Here is a 22,774-nt window from a genome sequence, read left to right on the forward strand (position 1 = left end):
CATCTGTTTGGAAATATATATGTAAAAAAAAAAATAACACAAGTAGCTCTTTAGTGCAGGAGTGATCAATTTTTATGTTTAAAAAAAAAGAGAAATAAACCAATGCAATCTTGCTTTAAAGGTTCAGTGTGTAGAATTTGATGACATCTACTGGTGAAGTTGCATGTTTCAGTTGAACGCCCCTCATCTCACCATGCCCTTCCAAAGGAGAAACTGTGGCAGCCTTCAGTTGTCATAAAAACTCAAAAAGGGGTTTAGTTTGTCCGGTTTGGCGACTGTAAAAAACATGGTAGCCTCCGTAGAGAGGACCCGCAAAAAAACTACAACGATTTGTACAATTTAGATGAAACACACTTTTGAAAACATCACTAGGATTATTCTATATTCAGTTTATGCCAATACAACCCTGTCACCTAAATCTTACACTCTGAACCTTTGAAGCATTTTAAAAACCTTTATTTACGGGGGCCCTGGGAGCTCAACGTGCTGCAATGTAAGAAAATACATGCAGATGGAGAAAAAAAACTAACAGTCCTCATCAATTTCTCCCATGGACACACTTCTGTTGTGTTGTGAGTATTTGCAGTGTACTATTTATTTTCTATTTTCCATGCATGTGCTATCAAATTGATGACATTTGCACGTGTTATCTTAAGTTGCAGAGTGTTCGGCTCTCAGGGCAACAATATAAAAAAATCAACAAAAAAACACGAGGCCTTGGAGGTATCAGGAGGTGACACTGTAGGCTCCTCATCACGACAGACAGAGCAGGCGACTGAAATGAGAGGAAATGGCCACAATTAGAAAGCATGTACACTCCAGAAAAAAAACAAAAATTTAAATATAAACAACATATCTTAAAGACATGAAGACATTTATCCTCATAAATCAAGTTATAAAACAAACCAAATTATAATAAAAATCAAGTTCTGCATGTCTTTATCAAGACCATGATGAAAAGGTCAGTGTTGCATGATCCTCCTCTGAGAACTAGAGTGGATAAACCTCAGCAGCAATAACCTTCGAAGGAAAGCCCGTCTGGGGTTTGACATTAAAAGTCCTGATGACATAAACACTCAAAAACGACCACACACACTCAAACCTCCATGTGTGTTACGTTGCGGTTAAATAAACGAACATAAATGGTATGTTGTGGGTCCAAGAGGGCCTTTCAAAATATAAGAATCCCCAGTGTGGTGACACAAATTCCCACATGGATGATCACCCGTGTGGACTGTGCTGATTCTTTAAAAGTGATGTCTCTTCGGTAATCTTCTCTGTTGTTGTCGTGCCTTTATGTCAGTGTTGTTCTTCGGTGAACGACACACTGTGTTCTTCTGTGTGGGTGTGTGAAGTCTGCACAGATGCTGATAGCAGGGGGCACGAAAAACAAACACCATGGTGCTTCATTGACTCAACCTGTAGAGGGCAGTGTTGACTCGTATGAAAGTTACAGTAGCAGAACAGGAATCCTTCATATCCTGTACTTGATGGGTAGGATTATGTTTTGGCTCCGAACAAGGCTTGTGTGTCTCTTTTTCTGATATATGACACCTTTAAAGAACAGAATAAAACCTATTGTTGTTTGTGAAATAGATTGAAATGTTTTAAACTGGAGCCTAAAGTTGAAATAAAGTTATTCAACAGGAAATACGTATTAAATTCATCATCAGACACATTGACCTGATGAATAGCAGAGTTCCCCGGATGTGTTTGGTTTTAATAGCGAGCTGTTTTGATTGTGAAAAGCTGTTTGAACACCCGCGTATAGTGCTGTTGAGGAAACTCCGCCCTTGTTAAGCCTCTGATGACCCACTCCTGTGAAGACTTGTTTTTGGTCCGTGTGGAGCGTCGCAGAAGCCGCGCTACACGTGTCAACCCCGTCGGTGGAGTCCCTGAGGAGATCCGACTCCTTCTTCACGCATCTCTGATCGGAAGTGATTTGAACAGCGCGGGCTTCAGAGTTCGCGGGTTCGCTCAGAATAGAGTCTCCAATCCCGGGGGAGAGGAAATCCATGTGTGGATCCGCACGTTGTAGAGACTTCACCCTCTGATCATGAACCACTCGGGTCAGCATGAGTGACATTTGAGACACTACGTTGTGAGTCGAAGCCGATGAACGTGGATTTCTAAAGCCTGGTTGTCCTTAGCGTGACTCTTTCGCCCATGAGACCTGGCGAGTCCTCCGCCACGCTCACTTGCACTTCGCGGTGCTTTGACCCGCAGCACTTGGGTAGAAACTTTGTTGAGAGACTAACATGATCGAGAAACTAGCGCTGGAAGATCCTAAACCTAACCTGGAGGAGACCAAAGAGGACCATGCCCGGCAGGAGGAGACGGTGGACGCGTCGCTGTGCGCCGACGAACCCAAGCTGAAGGACGGTCAAGAGGCGACGCGGACCACCCGGCTGTACCGCCGGCGCTGGATGATCGTGCTCCTCTTCAGCTTCTACTCTCTGTCCAACTCCTTCCAGTGGATCCAGTACGGCATCATCAGCAACATCTTCATGAAGTTCTACAACGTGGACACCTTCACCATAGACTGGATGTCCATGATCTACATGCTGACGTACATCCCCTTCATATTCCCGGTCACCTGGCTCCTGGACAAGCGGGGGCTCCGGGTCATCGCGCTGGTGGCCACCGCACTCAACTGCGCCGGGACGTGGATCAAGGTGGCCAGTGTCCGACAGGACCTGTTCGCCGTCACCTTCCTGGGCCAGTTCTGCTGCTCCCTGGCGCAGGTGTTCATCCTCGGGATGCCGTCGAGGATCGCGTCGGTGTGGTTCGGCTCGGAGGAGGTGTCCACCGCCTGCTCCATCGGAGTCTTCGGGAATCAGGTGAGCGAGCTGTGAGGCAAAGGCTGTGTTCTCCTCTGCAAATGCAGGTCAAGTTAGGTCCTCACCTAATTCATTACTCATTTAATGCGTAGGCCAGTGTATGAGCTCTACTAACCATCAGTGACTTGGACATTCCCACATCTATTTGGCACGTCTGCGTAATTACGCACGTCCAGGCGACCACAGTGCTTCTCCTGTGCGTCCAAGGCACATCGTTGCCTGCTGAGGTGGTGAGAGAATGAATGGGTTTTATTATCCAATCACATGAACCCTCCACACAGACAAAATAAGTCAAGGAAGAGGAAGACTAAACGTGACCTTATCATGTTACATGCATTAAACTCAATGGAGAAACGTATATCTACACATATAGTATAGACACGTGTGATCACACTTATTAACAGCGTGAAACATATGGATGTGTGTTTTCCGTAAAGGCTCATATTTGAAGCATCCTGTTCTTGGAGCATGTGTAAACAACTTTCCTATTGTTACACTTTTTTTTTAAAGGAAACTAAAAACAGATCCACATTCGCGTAAATCAATTAGAACAGTTCAAAGACTGCAAAGCAAATGCTGATGTGTCTGGACGTCTTGAAGCTGTGAATAGATTCTGGTAAGCTGACTTAGTGCGAGTCAAATAGTTTAAAGAAAGCCACGTGTTTTTGTTAAGACACATCAAGGATGAAAACATTTTGTGGAATTGTGAAACAACCATACACACAATCCTCTACACTCTCATTTAGCTTTTAGGAAAATGTATCCACACACAGAAACATGAATCATCGAAAGAATTCTACAAAAGCAGCTATTTAGACCATTTTAAAAGAAAGACGAATGAAGCACCCAACTTTGTGTTAATTAATTAAAAGAGTGCAAACAAAAATAACTTGGAAATCATCACAGATTGGCAAAGTTTCATCCATTCACACACATTTAAACAGTGCATATATGTGCAGCACTCTCTCTTTCACACATCATTCTCATTATGCACGGAATGGGGGGGATGGAGATCGAACCGCTGACCCTCTGGTTAGTGGACGACCCGCCCCATCTCCTGAGCCACAGCTGCTCCTGAAGTGAAGTCTGTTCAAAAACACGTTGAGTGTCTTCACTGCAGCTCATTCAGAGGCTGAGTGGGAATTGAATAGTTTGAAGGCAGACGCATTTTTTTTGTCGAGTCACCTCAAAGACAAAAACTGTCTTCTGAAATTTGTCTGACTGATCTTGTGAAACAGCGACCCGCAAAATCGCTCACAAGCATCAGATGCGACCTCGACAAGTTCTTGAACAAACGACACTTGAGTCAACTTCAACATCAAAACCGAAATGCCACTGAAAAGTCATCAATTAGCGCCAGGGAAGTTTGGTGCGGTTGTGTGCTTGGTGTACGATGTGTGTGTTTTTTGGAGGCAGTGTCAGTAAATAATAAAAAACAGTCTTCCTAGAAAATCTTCAGTTGCGTGTGACGAGATGCTTAAAAGCAGATGGCGATGCTCAGTGAAGTGTTTGTCTTCAGGCCGGATTTTAACACTGTACAAACGTTCCTGTAACACTGCCACTGACCTGAAAACAGATTAGATCTCAGTTTGACTCGACTCCTGCAGACATAAAGACAGATTAGGTCTCCCTTCTGCCTGTGTCACAGGTTATCTCGCCAGGGCCAGACAGTTTGTCTGAGCCATGTCTAACCCAAAAGAAGGCTCCACTGTTCTCTCTGTGGTCTCACAGGCGGGTGGACTTTAAAATGTTCAAAAGTCTGTGGTGGGGTGAACATTTTAAAACAGCATAGTCGATACAAAGGGCTGGAAGCAAAGGAATCTTCCTTGTTATCCCTCTTTACCTAATCGTAGGTAAAGAATAACACAGACCTGGAATCATTAAGCTTCAAACCAGTTAACTTTCACAATAATTAAAGTTCAACGCAGGGAGAAACGTGTGTTACAGTTTCCAGGGTTCACTTATACTTGGACAGTTAACTCGAGATCATCCAGGGTCCGAGTTAGTGGGAGTGGTTTGGGTGGATTTGGCCTTTCTCCTGTAGTAACATCACATGACAGGCCTAAAGGTAACAACTATGTGGAGTGAATGGACAGGGAGCACAGTGCTTCCAGGACAGCGAGCCGTGAGGAACACAAGCTCCGGCATCTCTCACCTCTCACGTTCTAGGAGGAGGCCCCCCCCCCCCCCGCTCTTGGACAATCGCGATGCCACGAAACAACACTTTGAAAGGCGACCGTGCAAATTCTGAACTCGGTGGTGAAGAGTGGCCGAGGTCCAAGGCTGCAAGGGAGCCCGCTCCAGGCCTCTCGTCGCTGCAGTGGAGCCCGGGACCTCTGGGCAGACCGATCTCCATGGGCTCCCAGCTGGACGGCGTTGGGGGCTCACCGGGTGACCACGTGCGGCTGGTCCCGAAGCCCAAGACCAAACTGTACCGCCGCCGCTGGTTCATGCTGTTTCTCTTCAGCGCCGTCTCGGCCAGCAACGGCTTCATGTGGCTCCAGTACGGCATCATCAGCAACATTTTCATGCGCTTCTACAACATCGACTCTCTGGCCATCGACTGGCTGTCCATGATATATCTGCTCACATACGTCCCTCTCATCGTGCCCGTCCTGTGGCTCCTGGAGCACAGGGGCATCCGGGATGTCGTCCTCGTTGGCTCAGCCTTCAACTGCATCGGTGCATGGATCAAGATCGGTAGTGCAAGTCCCCATCTGTTCGCGGTCACCTTCTTTGGCCAGTTTGTGTGCTCAGTAGCCACCGTGTTTGTGCTGGGTATTCCCTCTTACCTCGCCTCGGTGTGGTTCGGGGAGAAAGAGGTCTCCACTGCCTGTTCCATAGGAGTTCTGGGAAACCAGGTCTGTCTGAATAATCAAATTAATCATTTCATTTGTTCTCCTGCAGCAAGTGAATCATGGAGTTGTGTGAACTGTCTGATAGCTGCATGCAGATTGTGCAGCGCAGCACTAGATGCCAGAGTCACATAGGACTTCTAGTGTCTCAGTGTGAGAGGCCTGAGAATTGAGTTAACTGTTTCCTGAATACTTGGTAATTGGTCGGTTTAATTGTGAAAATATTGAGTCCCAGTATTTCAAGAGTGTTGGATTAGTCACATTACAACGCTGCTTTTAAGATATGTTTATATAGCAAGCAAAATTTGTAGAAATATGATTATAGCGTGGTCATCGAAGTCCAAAAACGTTTCAACTCTATGAGTGTTATATACCAGAGACAGAGAAGAGAATTTTTTGAGAGGGCTAACTTTATTTAATCTAAATTGAATTTCATTTCTCCACTGCCATGTGCCTTTTAAAGATCAGACTCTTAAAATAGTACATTTAAACCAGTCGCAAACCAACAGTTTTGAATGATAAGTACTGAATCACTCCTATATGCACTTAATATATGTCGAAACAAGAAAAAATGGCTTATACGTTTATATGAGATTTTGAATAACGGCAGCAGTGAGGTTCAAATCGCCATTTTTCTAAACCACTTTAATTTCATTTTACCTAAAAAACACCATGTAGCTCTGTGACCTCTCTTTCTCTAATTTGCGTTGTGTGTGTTCCTCGTCTCACAGCTGGGCATCGCCATCGGGTTCCTGGTGCCTCCCATCCTGGTGCCTAATGTGGACGACATGGACGAGCTGGCTCACCACATCAGCATCATGTTCTACATCACAGCAGGAGTGGCCACCTTACTCTTCATCCTTGTTGTCTTCGGTAAGATGACCCCAAGGGGCCCCCAGGAATCACTTTCATTATATTATATATATGTTCTGCATGATTGGATTAATAACACATTTGTTGGAGGGTTTGCACCACTGAAATACCTTGGGTCCTCCATCCTCTGTCTCTTGCTTTGTGAAGGTTAATTTGTTTACATTTAAGAACTTAGTTGTTTTACTTTATATAGTGTGATGGTTGGTTGTAATCTTTTAGCAAATGACCTATTTTATATTTGTCAATAAAGACACAGAAATATGAGGCAGCCATCATTAAAGGTCTGAATAGCTGCAGCTGGCCATTGTTTGATATCATCAATATGTCAGACATATACCTCCTTATTAAAGCCCAATTTGAATTATTCATAACTTTATTTTAGACTTTTTGTCTTATTTATTGTATATTTCCGTAGTTTAGTTGGACCACCATTAAAAATAGATGTTTGATGGTGAGTTTTTATAGAAAACTGAAAGAAAAACTAGCAAATATTCCCATTTGAGCGGCTGATACCTGAAGATATTGGTAATTTTTGCCAAAAAGATCAACTGAGAAAAATGAATGAAATCAAAGATATTTTCACCTCATTAAGTTTTCTCTCATTACACTTTTTGATGCCTTCATTTTTCTACCAGGCCAATGAGATCTACAACCATCATCTAACCATTATAGACCTAATGAGTTTTAGAGGATTTAATAGCAGACCTACACTCTGACAAAGAAGCATGATAGAAAGTGCTGAGTAGTGGATAAGAAAAGTGCTGACCATGCTGGCACCAACTGAAATCCCTTCCTGAGGGGGAGGCAGAAAAGAAACTACTGTGGTAGAAGTGAGGTCAGGAGAAGTGTCCCTGGAACGAGCACAAATGTGCACGAGCGCTCCGGCACACTACAATCAACAGTATAGGCTTGTAAATGAAATGCTGCTTATAGATATATATATAAAAAAAATAGAGAAACTATAGTAATGGAAGGACTTTCTGAAAGAAGGAAGTGGTCTTACGTGGCATGAGAAATGAGTGATGAGCTGTCAAAAAGAAAATGCTGAGTTGCCTTGTATCTGCTCCATATGCAACTTGACTCCTATAGTCTTAACCTACTTTTTTTAAACAGAATATCTTAGAATTTATACTTTTAAATGCACATATATATTTAACACACAAAAAAAGATTTGTGTGCTATGTTAAATAGGGACGAGGCCGATGAATAATTAAGGATAATTCAGTGGATAGAGAACCTTGTTGTTAACTATACAGAACACTGGACAGAGCCGTTGTCAGACAGGAACCACGAGTATGAAATGGCTGTTGTCCTGCAATCTTGGGGGGGGGGGGGGGGGGGGGGGGTGAGAGTGGAGGATGGAGGCGCTCGTCGGCTTCCAGGAACACAAAAGCATGTTTGTGAAGGCATTCCATAGTAGAACCATGCAACACATTCAGGCTGCATTAACTCTCGCTGTTGTGTTGGCGGTATAAAGTCGTGTGATTCGCGCTGCTGTCGCTTAGTCCAGCGAGAAAAGATTCCCACCAGCTGGCCGCGGTAGTTTCATGATGTGACGCATACACTCGCACACACACACAGAACAACCTCTCGCACATACATGCGAGATGTGTGAGGGTTGTCCTGCTGGCCCGGCCATCTGTAGCCCCTGCCTGTGAACCTGTCAGCAGGGGCAGACCGAGTCCCAGGATTCACAGATTTGCATGAGCTGTGTCTAAAGAGAGGTGAGAGAAGACGTTCTGGCTGCTGCGGTCCTCTGAAAGACACAGACACAGTTTGCAGGATTTGGTTGAGTAGATGAGAAGAATCCCCCGGGGGCGTTTAGGGGAAACATGCATGCACAAACAGGTTTTTAAAATAAATAGAGTGTGTGTACTTCGAAAAAGGTGCTTTCCCTTTGAATGGGGGGGGGGGGGGGGGGGGATAGTTCACCGACACGCAAAGACCACTCATTATCTAGTCACTACTATTACGATGGAGGGGGGTGGGGGGGGGGGGGGGGGTGGTGGTGAAGTGTTTGAGTCTGCAAAACGCCTCTCAGAAGTAAAACGTAAAAATCCACAGACAAAAAACATAAAATTCTCCAAATAATAATATTATTGGCTTGCGTTCATATAGCGAATTACACTGAACCCAGGGACACTTTACATATGCCTATGAGGACAAACAGACATAAGTGTCCGTAGGCTGCAACATTCAAATTGGACTAGGAATGAGTTCATAGTCACCAAGTTCACACTGACAAGTTCATGTTGACTTTTGACTTTAAATTTGGCTGCAACACTGTTTACCCCCTGAAACCCCAAAAGTATTTCTCACTTTCTCACTTCTCAAACACTTCTGCCACCCCACCATCAGTATAGTGGTGAGTAGATGATGAGTGATTTTTCCTTTTTGGGTGAACTATCCCTTCATGGGTCAGAACCTGACGGCCAGCCGAGGTCCCTCCGTGTGGAGTTTGCATGTTCTCCCCGTGTTTCTCCAGGTTCGCCGGCTTCTCCATCAGCCTAAAGATATGCAGGTTATTGGATTGGTTATTACCTGTAGGTGTGGACGTGTGCATGAATGGATGCTTGTCTCTACATGTCGGCCCCTTTCATACACTCATAGAAGGAAGAACTTTCAATGACAGTGACCTCTCATGCAGTAAAATGCAGCTGGGATTCTGTGTAAAATTACTGAGCCTGCACTTTCAGAGCGGCCGTATCAAAGAGCAGGTTCGTTTTGTAGAATTAGTGAGAGGCCGTTCCTCTCCACAGACCCTCAGTTCAGATTGACCACGGGGAGAAAAGGGCTGGCTCGTCCCCAAGGACCACAAAGACAAGACATCTGTGTGTCTCCGTGCGGCCTGAGGACGAACCCTTTCAACCAGGAGAAAGAAAACGGGTCACTGGAGGTGACAGTGAGTCTTGTTGCAGAGCAGCGCTTTACACTAAACATAGACGCCTCACATGTACAGTGGAACTTGCATCTGTTTGACATTTCAGAGGACTGCAGGCCTGTCTGCTTGTGTAAAGAGTGACTAGTGATTCAGCCTCTTAAATCCAAATACTCTCAATGTTTCCAGCCTCATTCGTTTTTTGACAATACAGTAAAATTATTTTTTCAGCTTGCTCGGTTTATGTTCTATTTATTTGGTTGTATTTTTTTTATACAGTTATTTTTAAGTATAAGTAAATCAAATATAAATGTACATTTCCTGGTTATAAAGGTTTGATAACAACATCTTAGAAGTCATTGCCCATCTGTACATTTGTATGTATTGCCATCGGCCCTAAATAAATCCACACTGGTCATACAACTCTTGTATTTCAGCATTTAATGTTTTGGTTTCTTTGTGAAGAAAGTGCATTGTTGACTATAATTACAATCACAGCTCTGTGGGTTTGATGTAATGATGAACTTGTGCAATAACTGAAGAGCTCAACGAGTTGTAAGAAGTCACCAGAATCATTCAATGCAAGCAGACCGATACGGGCCAATGGCTCAATCACCTGTTCACCTGTAGAAGAGTTTCCCGCTGCTTTTTATCCGTGTGTGATATTTATTTTTGTTCCTCTCCTTATGTCCAGTCTTCCAGGAACGTCCCGAACTCCCCCCGACTCAGGCCCAGGCCACAGCTCGGAGCATCCCACCGGAGCAGTACTCCTACACTGCCTCCGTCCTCAGGCTGCTGCGCAACAGGCCCTTCATCTTCCTCATCATCACTTACGGTCGGTCATCGCCGCTCTCGACAGTAACAGTTGTTAGTATAGAACATAGACTTACCCCCTTGTGACGGGCTGCAGTAAAGTTCATGAACCCGGCCTCCTCCCTATTAGCAAATGGGACATAGACCAAACAAAAAATGCACATCGATGGGAAGCTGTTCTTTCTCTTTTTTACATTTGGCTTCTTCCTCCCCCTCTGGTTGAGGGTTAGGGTTTCCAGGCCATAGGTCAGGATCTTCTGATGACATAAAGGCAACAAGGCCTTGGTTTAGGCAATCAGGCCAAGATCCATTCAGTTGAACAGGATACAGCATGATCAAGGTCACACCGTCTAAGATTCAATCCTGATCAATCAAAGGGGAAATTAACAGGATTACATTGTGCATGATCATAATGTTACATTTCCCTTAATAATGGTTCCTGTTATTTTAAGTAATTCTTATCACATTGGTGTATCTTCAAGAGTTTAGTTTTACTTTGATGCTAAAAAGTACAGGTTGAATCTCATCCATCCTACTGCGCAGGCTTGAGATGGCAGTGTTTGTTTATTTTGGCAGAAGTGGAGACTTTGGTTTTTCGTTATATAATTGCTATTATGTCACACAGTAATCGCGCACCACATCAGTCAGTGACTTTCCTGGATAATGGTTTTATTTATACATGTAAACCTCCAGTAGAAAAAACCAGCAACCCTCCCGTTAAAGTTTAACAAGACCTTTAAGCCTCATATCGGTGCACCAAACAGAAGGTCATCAATTATTCTAGAGCCCAAAGGCATGCCAGCGAGTGTGTCTTGCTCGGGGTCCAAAGTTTGTTTATGGATCTGATAATGTTTAACAAATGGGTTTGATCGATGTGGCCCAAAGGTAAAGGCAGTTTAAGATGGGATATGAGCTTGGGCCCTCATTTACCAATACCTTCCTAAGTTTGTTTCCTTAATTTATCCTTAGGAGAGTTTAAGAGCATAAGACAACATGCTCTTAAACCGCAGATTAATTTGCAACTGTGTTGTTACCTTCTATGCAGTCTGTCAAGATTGTCCAGTCACAGCAGCTCTCTCCAACAGCTGTGAGCTGTGAAAAGGGAAGTACTCTAACCTCCTTTGACCCGACTGTGTCGTTCACGTGACATAATAAAAGTAACTATTATTAGTGCGTGTCTCTGGACCTTTTAACTTCCTGTATGAGAGCTTTTAGTCGTCAGTTAACAATGTCGAGTCTGAATTTGCCTGGGGTTGTCACACTGTGCACTGCAGACTGCAGTACAGCACAAAATTGTGTAATACTTGTTATTTTTACATTTTTACACAATTTATCCTCTAAATGATTATAGAAATATATGTCAATGATCTTTTTAGTGTGTAATCAAGGTTTAGTTTCTTTATGTTTCTAAACCATGAAGTGCTGTTGGCCTTTTATAGAAATCCTTGTATTGGGACGGCTGTGTTTTGGAAACGAGTGTGATTTGGTCCATCAGACACAAGTGAAGACCAAATCTTTCCACTGTTCCTGTTGTTATGTTTCATCATTTGGCGGAGGAAGTCATCTCGGAACTTCCGTGACAGGTTTCCCCAAAGATGTTTCTGTCCTGTGGTTTGTGGTGTGCAGTGCTTTACTTTGACAGTTGTTTCCAAACCTACAGGTCTGAACGTAGGATGCTTCTATGCCGTTGGAACCCTGCTCAACCGCATGATCATCGACCATTACCCTGTAAGTAAACACAACCGTTTTTGGTTTCATTTCCTCACTGTGTATTCACCTCCGGTCAATCAACCTGCTCCAAACCTTTTTGCACATCCTATAATTTGTCATTTCAGGACCTGAAAATGAGTAAATAAAGTCAGATATAATCAAGAAAAGCTTAATGGTAGAAGTATTTTTTATTATCAGTATAAATTAAATAAGACAAGATAAAATAATTAAAGTTTAAAAGCAACACGGGTAAAATAAGTAAAGGCTTTTCAGTAGAAGTTCATTTTAATGTAACATGAAATGGATAAACTGCACTGTGGTTGTAAAATGTAAGAGTTTATTTCCTCTTGAGTTTCAGTGGTTGTATTGATAGTCATACTAATCAGACTATATAAGCTCTAAGATATTTTGTATATACTGAATATAATGTTCTAGAACAAAGATTCCTTCACAAGCTTTTCATCTCATTTGACCGTCCATTAACAGGGTGTGTGGAGGAATCACTGATGTGATAGAAACTCATTAAAATTCCCACCTCTGCTCCTTTTGTGTGAAAATGGATTTATCTGAAGCTGCCGTGCCTTTACTTGGTATGTGAGGTCATGAGGTCACTGGTCTTTCAGTTCTCTCTTCCTCAACCTTTCAGGGAGAAGAGGTGAATGCTGGGAGGATCGGCCTCACCATTGTCATTGCAGGGATGGTTGGCTCTCTCATCTGCGGCATCTGGTTGGACAAGACTAAAACCTACAAGTAAGGGGAATGTCCACAGAGGAAAGAGACAGTGCGCAAGTGTGTGATCCTAAGTTCTTTTTCATCCATCACTAAGCGGCGACACAATCTCTCCTCTCACCTTCTTATGGCCGTTCACCTCCTCATCTCACCACAGATCTTTAGATTATTTTATGTGTCGGCTCTGTGTTTGTTTATCCAGCTGCAACACGCCGCTCTGACAGTGACCCCTCAGCCCCATGCGCCCTCTGGCCGTGTTGCAAAAGCAGTGTCCACCCTGTGGAGCAGGGGTTAAATTCAACCCCCTCTTTCTTATTGACCAGACTTTTGTCCTGCAGATCAGGGAATGTGGTCGTGTTTGTTGCTTACAGGCAGAGACACATTCACACCTTTAAATCTCACATAGTTCTGCAGGTCTTTTTAAATGCTGGTTATTATAGATTTACAGGGATTAAGGAAAAAGGTGCCACTTATAATAAATAATATATTTAATGAAGAATGTCACTATGGACTTTATTTATTTCTAACTGTATGAGAGTAGGTCTCCCTGCAAACATATAGAACTATATTAAATTAGTTGTCAACCTCACAAAACGGTAGCAAAGCATTTTTTATTTTAAAAAGTGTGTTTTTTGCATTTTTATTCTGTGATAAATTTTCACCCTTCCTGTGTAGGTGTGTATGCCTCGGTTTTGCTGCCTTGCGTTTAGTCATTTCCTTTTTTTATTTTGAAAACATGTCACTTCCTCTTGTTTCCTGCTCCCTTGATCACCTGCACAATGCACACTTATGTGTCCTCCCCCTCCCCCCCCCCCGTGTCTCATAGTCTCCCCACTCTTCAGCATTTAGTCGTTTCCTTCCTGTGTTACCCGTCATGTTTTCAGTCTATGTTTTCAGTGTATCAAGTGACTTCTCTTTCTCCTTACTATTACAGATGTATTCTTTCCAGCACTTGACATTTTGTTTTGTGTACCCTGATTTGGGTCCAGCGCAGCAAATAATGACAATATGTAAATAATATGAGTCCACTGACAATTTTTGTCAGAGACTAAAATTACATGGGGAACAGTTGATAATATTCTATCTGCTTTTATACATTTTCAGACCACCTGAGAAATAACTGTGGTCTGCTACAGCGCCCTCTGTCTTCAAATCATATATATGCTCAGTGTTGTATATTGTCTCTTGTGTGTTCCAGGCAGACCACCCTTGGTGTCTACTTCATGTCTCTGGTGGGGATGATCATCTACGCGGCTACACTCAGTCTGGGACACCTCTGGGTGGTCTTCATCACAGCTGGAACTCTCGGGTATTCTGACGTCCATTCCTTCTCTCTTCTTTGGATATAAGTCTAATAAACTACTTATTTATATTAGTTTTTTGCACATTTGTAAGCTGCCTAAATCACAATACACTTAAACATTTCAGTCAGAGAACTTAAAACTGAAATGATAGTTACGCAGGTATATATAGTGTTTGCAAACAAATCGGCAACATAGGCTACAGATTTTATTCTAAATTAATAATAATAAAATGTTTTCACATTCTTCAGAGAGGGTCTCGTCCAGAGTAGGTGAATAAATCTGGGTCATTGATGGAAACCTGCAGATAACGTTTTGCAACCATGCTCTATTGAATTCTTCCTTCATACTGTGAAGTCTGTTATGTTAATATCACCAGGTGCAATATTTCTGTTGACATTTGCACCAATGATTTACATTGTGTTTATTTAACGGTCAACTTTGGCATCTATGTTTTTACATATGCACTGTAGGATGTTAGCAAAACATTGGCCTTTGTACTGACCCAGTTTTGAAAGTCTAGATACAAAGGGTCAAGGTAATACGAGCTCGTGTTTGAGGAAGAGAAGAAAAGTACGGAGGGAGGCCAACTCCATCCAACTGCACAGACTCTGGCTCCGAATGAGCAAGATGGCGATAATATCCGGGATGTTCTGGCTTCAGTACTTTATAGTGGGAGTAAATTGAGATTTGTCGTCCATCTTTACGTTCAGTTTGTAGTTTAGAAAGTTAAGTGGTGTTCTAGATGGTTATCAGCTTACAAGTATGTAGGTACAGTGCATGGAATTAAAGGCTACATGAATTAGATAAGATAACAGTCAAAATCTACAGGGTGGAATGATCCAGTCTACTCCAATGATTCTCCTGTCTCATGGGATTAAAAGCATATCTAATCATCGTCAGTGACTATGTGGCTGTTAATGAAATCATAAAAAACACCTCTTCATTCGCACAGATTGCTCTCCCAGATTGGACTCACCCTTTTCTGTGAAGGCACACCTACATAATACTCCAGCGTGCTCACAAGTATTGGTCAGGCAACATTCCATATTCTTGTCAAACAGAAAGCTTGTTTTGTTAATGGAGATTCCAGCAGCTGCAGATAGCTTCACTAGCTGTAATTCCTGGTATTCAGAGCTGAGAAAGTTGACACTGCTTTAGCTCAGTATTTAGTTTTTGTGTCTTTCTTTGTCTTTAAGATCTTCCGTTCTAAGGATGTATATTCCTCTTTGTATTTCTGGCCCTCTAAACAACTCTTGGACAGTTTGGCTGCTGTTGCGGTGTCGAGCTTCAATTGTTTAAGTGGAAAATGAGCAGATGCCACTGCATTGCTGCCCAGACCTGTTGTTCCTTTTTAACGTCACTAATGACAAACGCTTTAGTCTTAGATACTGGTAGGACACTAGTCTACACAAAGGTTGCATCCCATGGTGAGGTGTGAAGAACAGGGAGAGGCCAAGACAACACCCATCGCTGTACTGAGCATGTGGCCCATAATTAATAATGATAATAATAACAATGTAAAATAAGAAATGGAGGATTTAATGTTGACATTTAACTCAAATTAGTACCTTGTGGGGTAATAGCTGAATACTGAGCTGTTATGGCCCAAAAAAACCACTAACATAAATAGCATGTGTGTGTGTGTGTGTCCAGGTTCTTCATGACAGGCTACCTGCCGCTGGGCTTTGAGTTCGCTGTGGAGCTGACGTACCCAGAGTCAGAGGGAACCTCCTCTGGACTCCTCAACTGTTCAGCACAGGTACGTCTCAGTGACTGACGGAATCATCCCTCAACAGCGTTCTTCCAGGAAAAGTCAGAACAGTAGATCAGATCAGTGGTTTTCGTGCAGGCCGATCAAGATCGGCTAACAGTGTTTTGTGATAACACTGTTTCCTGTCACATGGTCACATAAGAAAGTCCTTGTCCTACTACATGGGCTATTGGGATTTTTGTTTAAATGTCTATACAGTATATTATATCACAAGCGGGGCTGTACATCCATAACAAAAGAGGGAGATGCACACAAACCAAGCTATTCCCCAAATATTTCTTTACAATTTTAAGAAGAAGTCTTGAGCAAGCCAGTCAGTAATGTCTGCAGTGAGGGTGGGTGCGTGAGTGATGCGGACACCTTCGTAAGGTGCAGAAACAAACCAATAACCAGAGGGGTGTCACAGGGAGGAGAGTTAGCCAGAACAGAGCTCCAGCCCCAGGGCACCTTCACACACATGAATGCAAAGTGAATGCTGTGGGTCAAAGTGGAACTCCACGCGACGCAGCGCTGCAGTTTGCCTTGCAACAGGAAACTCATATTTTATCGCCTCCTGCCTCACACAGATTGGAAGTAAACAGGACTGAGTACCTGACTGATAACCCTCTGCCACACTCACCTCAAATACCTGCAGAGGAAGCAGCCACACACACACACACACACACACACACACACACACACACACACACACACACACACACACACACACACACACACACACACACACACACACACACACACACACACACACACACACACACACACACACACACACACACACACACACAAACAAAACAGTCCCCACACGATTTTCATAATAACGGAAGAAGAAGCAGCGTTTGAGCTGTGATTTGGATGTTGACTGCAACAGCCATAGTTCATAGTTGTGTTTGTGTGGCTGCACCAGGGAAAAATATGTAACATGCAAATGCTGCAATTTACCGCAAAGGAAAAAAGCTGAGTTGAAAACCCGTGTGTGAGCAAGTAAGAACTCTGCAGGACCAATGTGCAATCTGCTTGTGAGCAGCTCCCACAGAACATGATGGTTTAACTATCACTATGTTCTGCATCTGCAGGTTTTTGGCATCATATTCACCATCTGCCAGGGAAAGATCATCAACGCCTTTGGCACGCTGGCAGGAAACATCTTCCTCTGCGTCTTTCTTCTGATCGGCACAATATTGACAGGTAAGATCTTTCTGTATATAGAGTCATAAGGTCTCAGGTCACGTACAGCAAAGCACAAGAAACGTCTGTGTCTGTGACTGCTTCCCTTTTTCTGATGTTTAATTTCCTAAAATGTAGAGGACAGTTCCTGTGAAACCTGAGCGGCTCTACAGAACTGAATGTGGTGATTCTGACATTTACATATACTTGACAAATAGTTTTTTCCCAGCTCATTCATCCCAGAAAAGACATTTGGTTGTTAAGCATCCGCTCAAGCTTTGGAGATCTCAGAAGTTCTTGGATCCCCTTTAAAAACAGGTTAGGTCAAGACTCCGCTTTGTCGTTTTCAACTTGTTTTGGGACACGAGTGTGTAACCGCAGGCATTTCCTTGCTCCACTCTCCGGCCCTCTCGCTCAAAAGTGAATGTTTTTCATTAACGAGACTCCAAAGCCAAAGTTTCTAGAAAAAAAAACATTGGAGGGAGAAGCAGTAAACATTTTGTTGTTCATTGACTTAGTAATGGAAACTTGGAAGCCTCACTGAGATGGGAATGAACCTACAGTAAGAAACGCTACACTGCAGGACTGACACTTCAGCTTTCACAGACTTCATGCCTCAGTCGATACGAAGCCACTTTGCACGGCCCATTGAGGCTTATATGAGCAATCAATAACTTTTTAAACATGCATTAGCCACTGAGGCGCTTAACTTTTAAGAAACCGCTCACTTTCAGCTCACAAAGGTCAAAGCAGCGAGTTACTGAATTTTGTAACTCAGTCATCTTTTAGACAAATGAGAGGACACTCATCACCAGGCCCTGCTGTAATTAAAAAAACCTCACAAGTCATATGGAGCTGCTGAGCTTCATCCAGGTGAAATCAAGTTGACCTACATATTTTTTCTTTATTATATTCAAAAATATAATTTAATATATAAAAATATTTAATCAGTTACAAAGGTTATAGTTTCTTGTGAATTAGTTTCTTTGGAGCCTCACTGATTTTTAGGCGGATGTCAATACTGAAAATATGAAAAACTAATTCTGACTCATACAACCAAATATATAGAACATGCGTTAATAATAAAACAAATATATATATATTAATTTAAACACATTATCATGTGCATATTTTCTGGCTTCTTTATTCCAGAAAATAAGAAGTGTCCATATCTGTACATGTCAGCTACATTAACAGCAATATGTGTTTTAAAAGCTCCCATCAGCTGATTTATTTCTTCAGGCAACAGATAAGTCGCTCAGGCTTCGGATTCTCTTTTAGGGGAAGTTTAAGTGTGCTTCTTAAATGTCAGCTGTTTCTGTCATTGCACAATGCAAAGTTTCAAGTTAATCTGAGTTGCACACACTTTGTTTCATCCTTTCAATTTGTATCTGTTACCACACAGTCCCTGGGAAATATTTACCAAGGTCTATGACACTCTCAAAGAGCCACTGTCTCGAGGTTAGGATGTGCAAGAGCCATGTACTCTAATCCCCGTTTTTACCTCATGTGCATTTAATGTTTATCTACAGAATTAAAGTGGAACATAGATAATATTTTTATTCTTCTCTGTCTTTCTAATGCAGGAGTTACATTGTTGCCTCATTCAAACTTTGTCCGTTCTCTGTTTATTCCTCTGCAGGTTTTATCAAGTCTGACCTGCGGAGACAAAGGGCTAACCTCTTGGCCAGAGCAGCAGTAAGTGTTAAAAACAAACCATAAATGTGTCTGGCTTTGTGTTTTTACTGAGCAAAGATTCTATAGATGAATATCTGTGTTGGTTTCGTACTGTGTGTGGGAATGTCCCAGTAGGAAAAGCATGGAAGGAATGTGGTCAAGGTCACAAGTTGCATCTCGTGCTGCTCCAAAGCAGGTCTGCGTATTGTTGAGCATGCTGCACGGCCTCTTGCTGCATGTCCGCCGCTGTCATCTTCCTCAGGCGCTGCCACTCACCTGCCGAAGTCATTTCACGAGCAGGCAAATAATTTACCGACAGTTTGGAACCTCTGCTATGAGAAAGAACGGGAAAAAAAGTGAAATTGTATGAAGCAGCTCTGCCTGAAGGAGGTGACGGGATTTGTGACATTGTGAGTCTCCAAGCTCTGTGGTGAAGTTAGTGATGAGGGGTGTCAGGAAATCGGTCAAATCCTACACATGGAGCATAACATGGAGGAGAAGATCTGTAACGCTCTCTTATCTGTCCATTAAATAGGAGGCTAGAACCAGGGGAGGATTAACTTAGATTAAAGACGGGAAACGGCTTGTCTATGTCAGAATGTAACTGAAACACAGTGGATATTACCCATGATCCCCGGCTTCCTGCCCCAGAGGAGGTGCCCCTGTGACAAATACACCAAACTCTATTTGAAATTCTTCATATTTTAGTATTATTCCTTAACTAATCTACAGTTCAGCCTTCCTCTTGAACTTTAAACTCCCTATTTCAAGTCAGTTATTTGTGAGGCTGTTATTTTAAGGTGAATTGGATTTAATGGACAAACAGGAGAGTGGTATCAATCTCCTCGTTTCACTCTTTAAAAACAAAGAGGATAATGGAAACAAACCTAAAAGAGGGAAAATCCTTTGATTCCAAAAAGTTGCCTGTGAGATCAGATTGTGTTGAACTTCACCCCAGACTGGAGACACGCCTCCATGAACCCTGAGTGAGAAGTGATGAGTAGCTGTTGTTTTAGGAGGAGGAGGGGCAGATGTCCGGACGAGACTACGGAGCCACCACACTAATCTCCCAGCAGCCGGCTCCTCCCTCTCAACCCTGATCAATAAACCTTTCTGCTTCCGACACAAAAACTAAACAATCATCATCTTCAAATCATTGCTCAACACGCAGCCGCACAGAGGTAGGAGCACAGCTATGTTGATTATCCACCACCCCCCCCCCCCCTCCCTCCACCTGCCTGTTCTTTCTTTCTCACGCTCGAATATATGAATCAGCACATGCACCTGATGCTGCTTTTACCAGAAACGTGATAAGAAAAAGTGTTTTACTATGTGGATTAAACTGATTCTGAAGTCCTCCTATAAAGTTTGTTATTCCTGCATAGACCTTGTAGATCTTTATTGATTTACAGATAGTTTAAAAAAACAAAACGTCAGCTTTATTCGAATTTGACTGTTTCAGGTGTTTCCAGTGTTTTTGTACTTCTTTATATTTCTACTCTACAACATTTCAGAGAGAAACATTAAGACCATAGTTACTAGTTACTTTCCAGATTAAGATTTTACAGTCAATAAATACATATGCCTTGTTATGGATCACACCCTTTTGACCTCTGACCCCTCACTAAAACAATGTTTGTTAGTTGCTCCACTAGTTTCATTGGTGAATGTCAACTTTATTGTCATATCTGCCATATGTACAGAATATAAAGGGGATTGAAATGCCTTCCTCTCTAATCCCTGATATATATTTCAATCATGTTAAAGTGGAAATCTTTACCATTATTTCACCAAAAGCAAAGATTACAGAAAAGTCCAAAAAGCAATTCTACATTTTAAGAGCAGAACTTTGTTTTTGCCTAATATAATTCTTCTCCCACCAATCATCTCATGCCACCTCATATTTACATAGCGACCCCTGGTGGGGACATAACCCCAATGTTGGGACCCACTGGAATAACAACTGTTGTTATATCCACCACAGCTAACAATAAAATACTAATATTGATGCAGGAGTATTAGTGTAATTATGTCATAATATATATATTGTGTATATATAATATTTAATGTCATTTAATAATGTTAGGTATATGTGTCATTTTTCTGCTGAATAAGTTGAATACGTTTTTAAAGCTAATAATGTCTTTTCTCAAGTTGGATTTTGAATCGCAGGACTTGGACTTGTAATAGAGTATTTTTACTTTCCCACTCATGTTCAGTTACATGTTGCACCATCTTCATCAAGAATTGGATAAATGTGGAAAAAGTCAATGAAAAGTACACAAGCATGTGCTACTATCACACTTCAGCTAAATATACTTAATTATTGTTGATTCAATCTTCTGTTCCTTCCTTCACATTAAAAGTGTTTTCCACAGAATCTTTCACCTTTTTGTGACATGAGTGAATGAATGAATTAACGATTCTTCTCTGATGAATAGGGTCCCACCGACTGCCGTGATGTGAGCCTGACCACGCCTTCTATCATCAGTGAAGCCCAGTTATAGACGCACACGTGCACTAACAAGAAAACGCTTGGAGAAGAACAAAGACCTTCCTGTTTCAATGTAACAAACTGACAGTAGAGCCACACAATCAGGAAGTGACTTCCCTTGTAAAGAAGATTTTAAATGTTTAATTATTTTTTTAGAAAAAAGAAATACCTTGTTCCTAAAAGTATTTGTTTATATTTAACTATAGATATAATTGCTCTTTCCAAAATCAAATGTTTGTTTGTGTCTTGACAATTTTACCTGTCAGTATTTTCAGTGTGCAGTTGATTATGTACAACTGTTGATTGACGAGAAAGTATTTTGAGGCAGATAATTTATACGACAGCTTATTGAAGGCTTTCTGATCCATTGTGGTTCTCAAGGAGTAAATACTGATGACGCATGTTTGTGCGAGTTTTATAATACCTTTCATGTTTCCTGCTTATTTAACATGAAATAAAACTGTTTTATCAATGTGTGTTATGGTTTATGTTAAACGTTATCTCATGGGGAAATTAGATTTGATACCCAGAGAACATTGTAAAAACCCAGCAGGTCCACCACACCCAATACAAGTCATGTATTAGAGTGTCATGGTATCATAACATTACCATGATGCAGATTGCCCTGGTTACAGTGACAGACATTTTGAACGACGGTTACTTTTTTCAGCACACAGCAGTTATCTCGCTCCGGGAACCACAGCATGAAGTCATTTGAGATATTGATCAGCAGATTTATGCTTATGGAGGTTTTGTACGAGTTCATGTAACCTTTGATATGTCATCATATCTCAAGTCTTCCAGCAGCTAAATCTAATTTTGACCAGTTATCATTTCAACTCAGAGATGAACTGATTAGATTTCACTGGCCAAAGGTCACAGGGGCAACTGGTTGGTGGAGGCATTCAACCACAGGGCAGCCAGTCATATGTATTACCAATAATTAAATCTGCTCTCAGATGTGGATGGAATTTTTGATATTGAGACAGTGAATAAGGACACTGTTAAAAAGTTAAGAAGTGCAGCCTAAAAGATGAAATGCTGGGGAAGCAAAAAGGAGGTAAAACACGTTTTAAAGAAGTCATAAAGACAGAGAGCTGGTCTAAAGCAAATTTTTTTGTGTGTGTACTCAGTCGTTCACCAACCCCTTTCATCGGCATAGTGGTGAGTGGATAATGAGTGCATTTTCATTTTTGGATGAACTTTACCTTTGAGTGAGCCAAGTGCCTGTGGCCACTCGTGGGCCCCGCATGAAAGCTTTAATTTGTTGTCTAATGTATTATATAAGCTGAATTATAATCATACAAATATGCAATGTTATGCTAATAGGCTGGCTAACTAATACAAGTAGTTTCTTCAGGTCCTGAGAGTTCACAGCATTGCAGTGGAGGCCACCAGACCCCTTTTCTGCTTTTGGCCCCATTAAGGCTTGATCTGGCCCTGAGAGCATGAATATAGTAATACAAAATAAATGTGTATTTACAAAATAGTAGAATAAGAACTTTATTCAGACATACGATAAGAATAATATAATAAAACTATTATCAATGTAAAAACAGGGTTTCAAAGTGATTTGAGATACAAAATACATTCACACTGATTAAAACAATGCATAAAAGTAATAAGAAAACAATCTCATAATATGTGGTACCAGCGAAGGTTG

The 22,774-nt window shown here is 42.0% G+C and overlaps 1 protein-coding gene and 1 long non-coding RNA gene across 3 annotated transcripts; one reads left to right on the top strand and one right to left on the bottom strand.

Moving 5' to 3' along the window:
- Nucleotides 1-49: 49 nt before the first annotated feature.
- On the bottom strand, nt 50-2,646 carry LOC128459778 (uncharacterized). The gene is made up of 2 exons (XR_008342157.1): nt 1,226-2,646; nt 50-775 (listed from the first exon to the last, which is right to left on the bottom strand). It is a non-coding gene; the product is annotated as an uncharacterized LOC128459778 (long non-coding RNA).
- On the top strand, nt 1,490-21,583 carry flvcr2b (FLVCR heme transporter 2b). 2 transcript variants are annotated; one of them, XR_008342156.1, is made up of 11 exons: nt 1,511-2,840; nt 6,427-6,568; nt 10,141-10,281; nt 11,920-11,987; nt 12,616-12,719; nt 13,897-14,007; nt 15,656-15,761; nt 16,850-16,961; nt 18,583-18,638; nt 19,634-19,798; nt 21,059-21,583. XR_008342156.1 is itself a non-coding variant. In XM_053444640.1 (10 exons), the coding sequence occupies exons 1-10, from the start codon at nt 2,259-2,261 to the stop codon at nt 21,122-21,124; spliced, it is 1,488 nt and encodes a 495-aa protein (XP_053300615.1). In that variant the 5' UTR covers nt 1,490-2,258; the 3' UTR covers nt 21,125-21,583. The 2 variants fall into 2 exon arrangements, 1 of the variants encoding a protein (XP_053300615.1); XM_053444640.1 differs by lacking the exon at nt 19,634-19,798 and having other exon boundaries at nt 1,490-2,840.
- Nucleotides 21,584-22,774: the final 1,191 nt, after the last annotated feature.

Source organism: Pleuronectes platessa, chromosome 17 (genome assembly GCF_947347685.1).
Source record: "Pleuronectes platessa chromosome 17, fPlePla1.1, whole genome shotgun sequence".
In the NCBI taxonomy this organism is placed as follows: Eukaryota; Metazoa; Chordata; class Actinopteri; order Pleuronectiformes; family Pleuronectidae; genus Pleuronectes; species Pleuronectes platessa.

Excerpts from the sequence above, each read along its gene's own strand:
- flvcr2b (XM_053444640.1), top strand. The coding sequence starts at position 2,259 with ATGATCGAGAAACTAGCGCTGGAAGATCCTAAACCTAACCTGGAGGAG. Across the intron at positions 11,988-12,615 it reads TGATCATCGACCATTACCCT|GGAGAAGAGGTGAATGCTGG; the intron begins GTAAGTAAACAC and ends TCAACCTTTCAG. Across the intron at positions 18,639-21,058 it reads ACCTCTTGGCCAGAGCAGCA|GGTCCCACCGACTGCCGTGA; the intron begins GTAAGTGTTAAA and ends TCTGATGAATAG.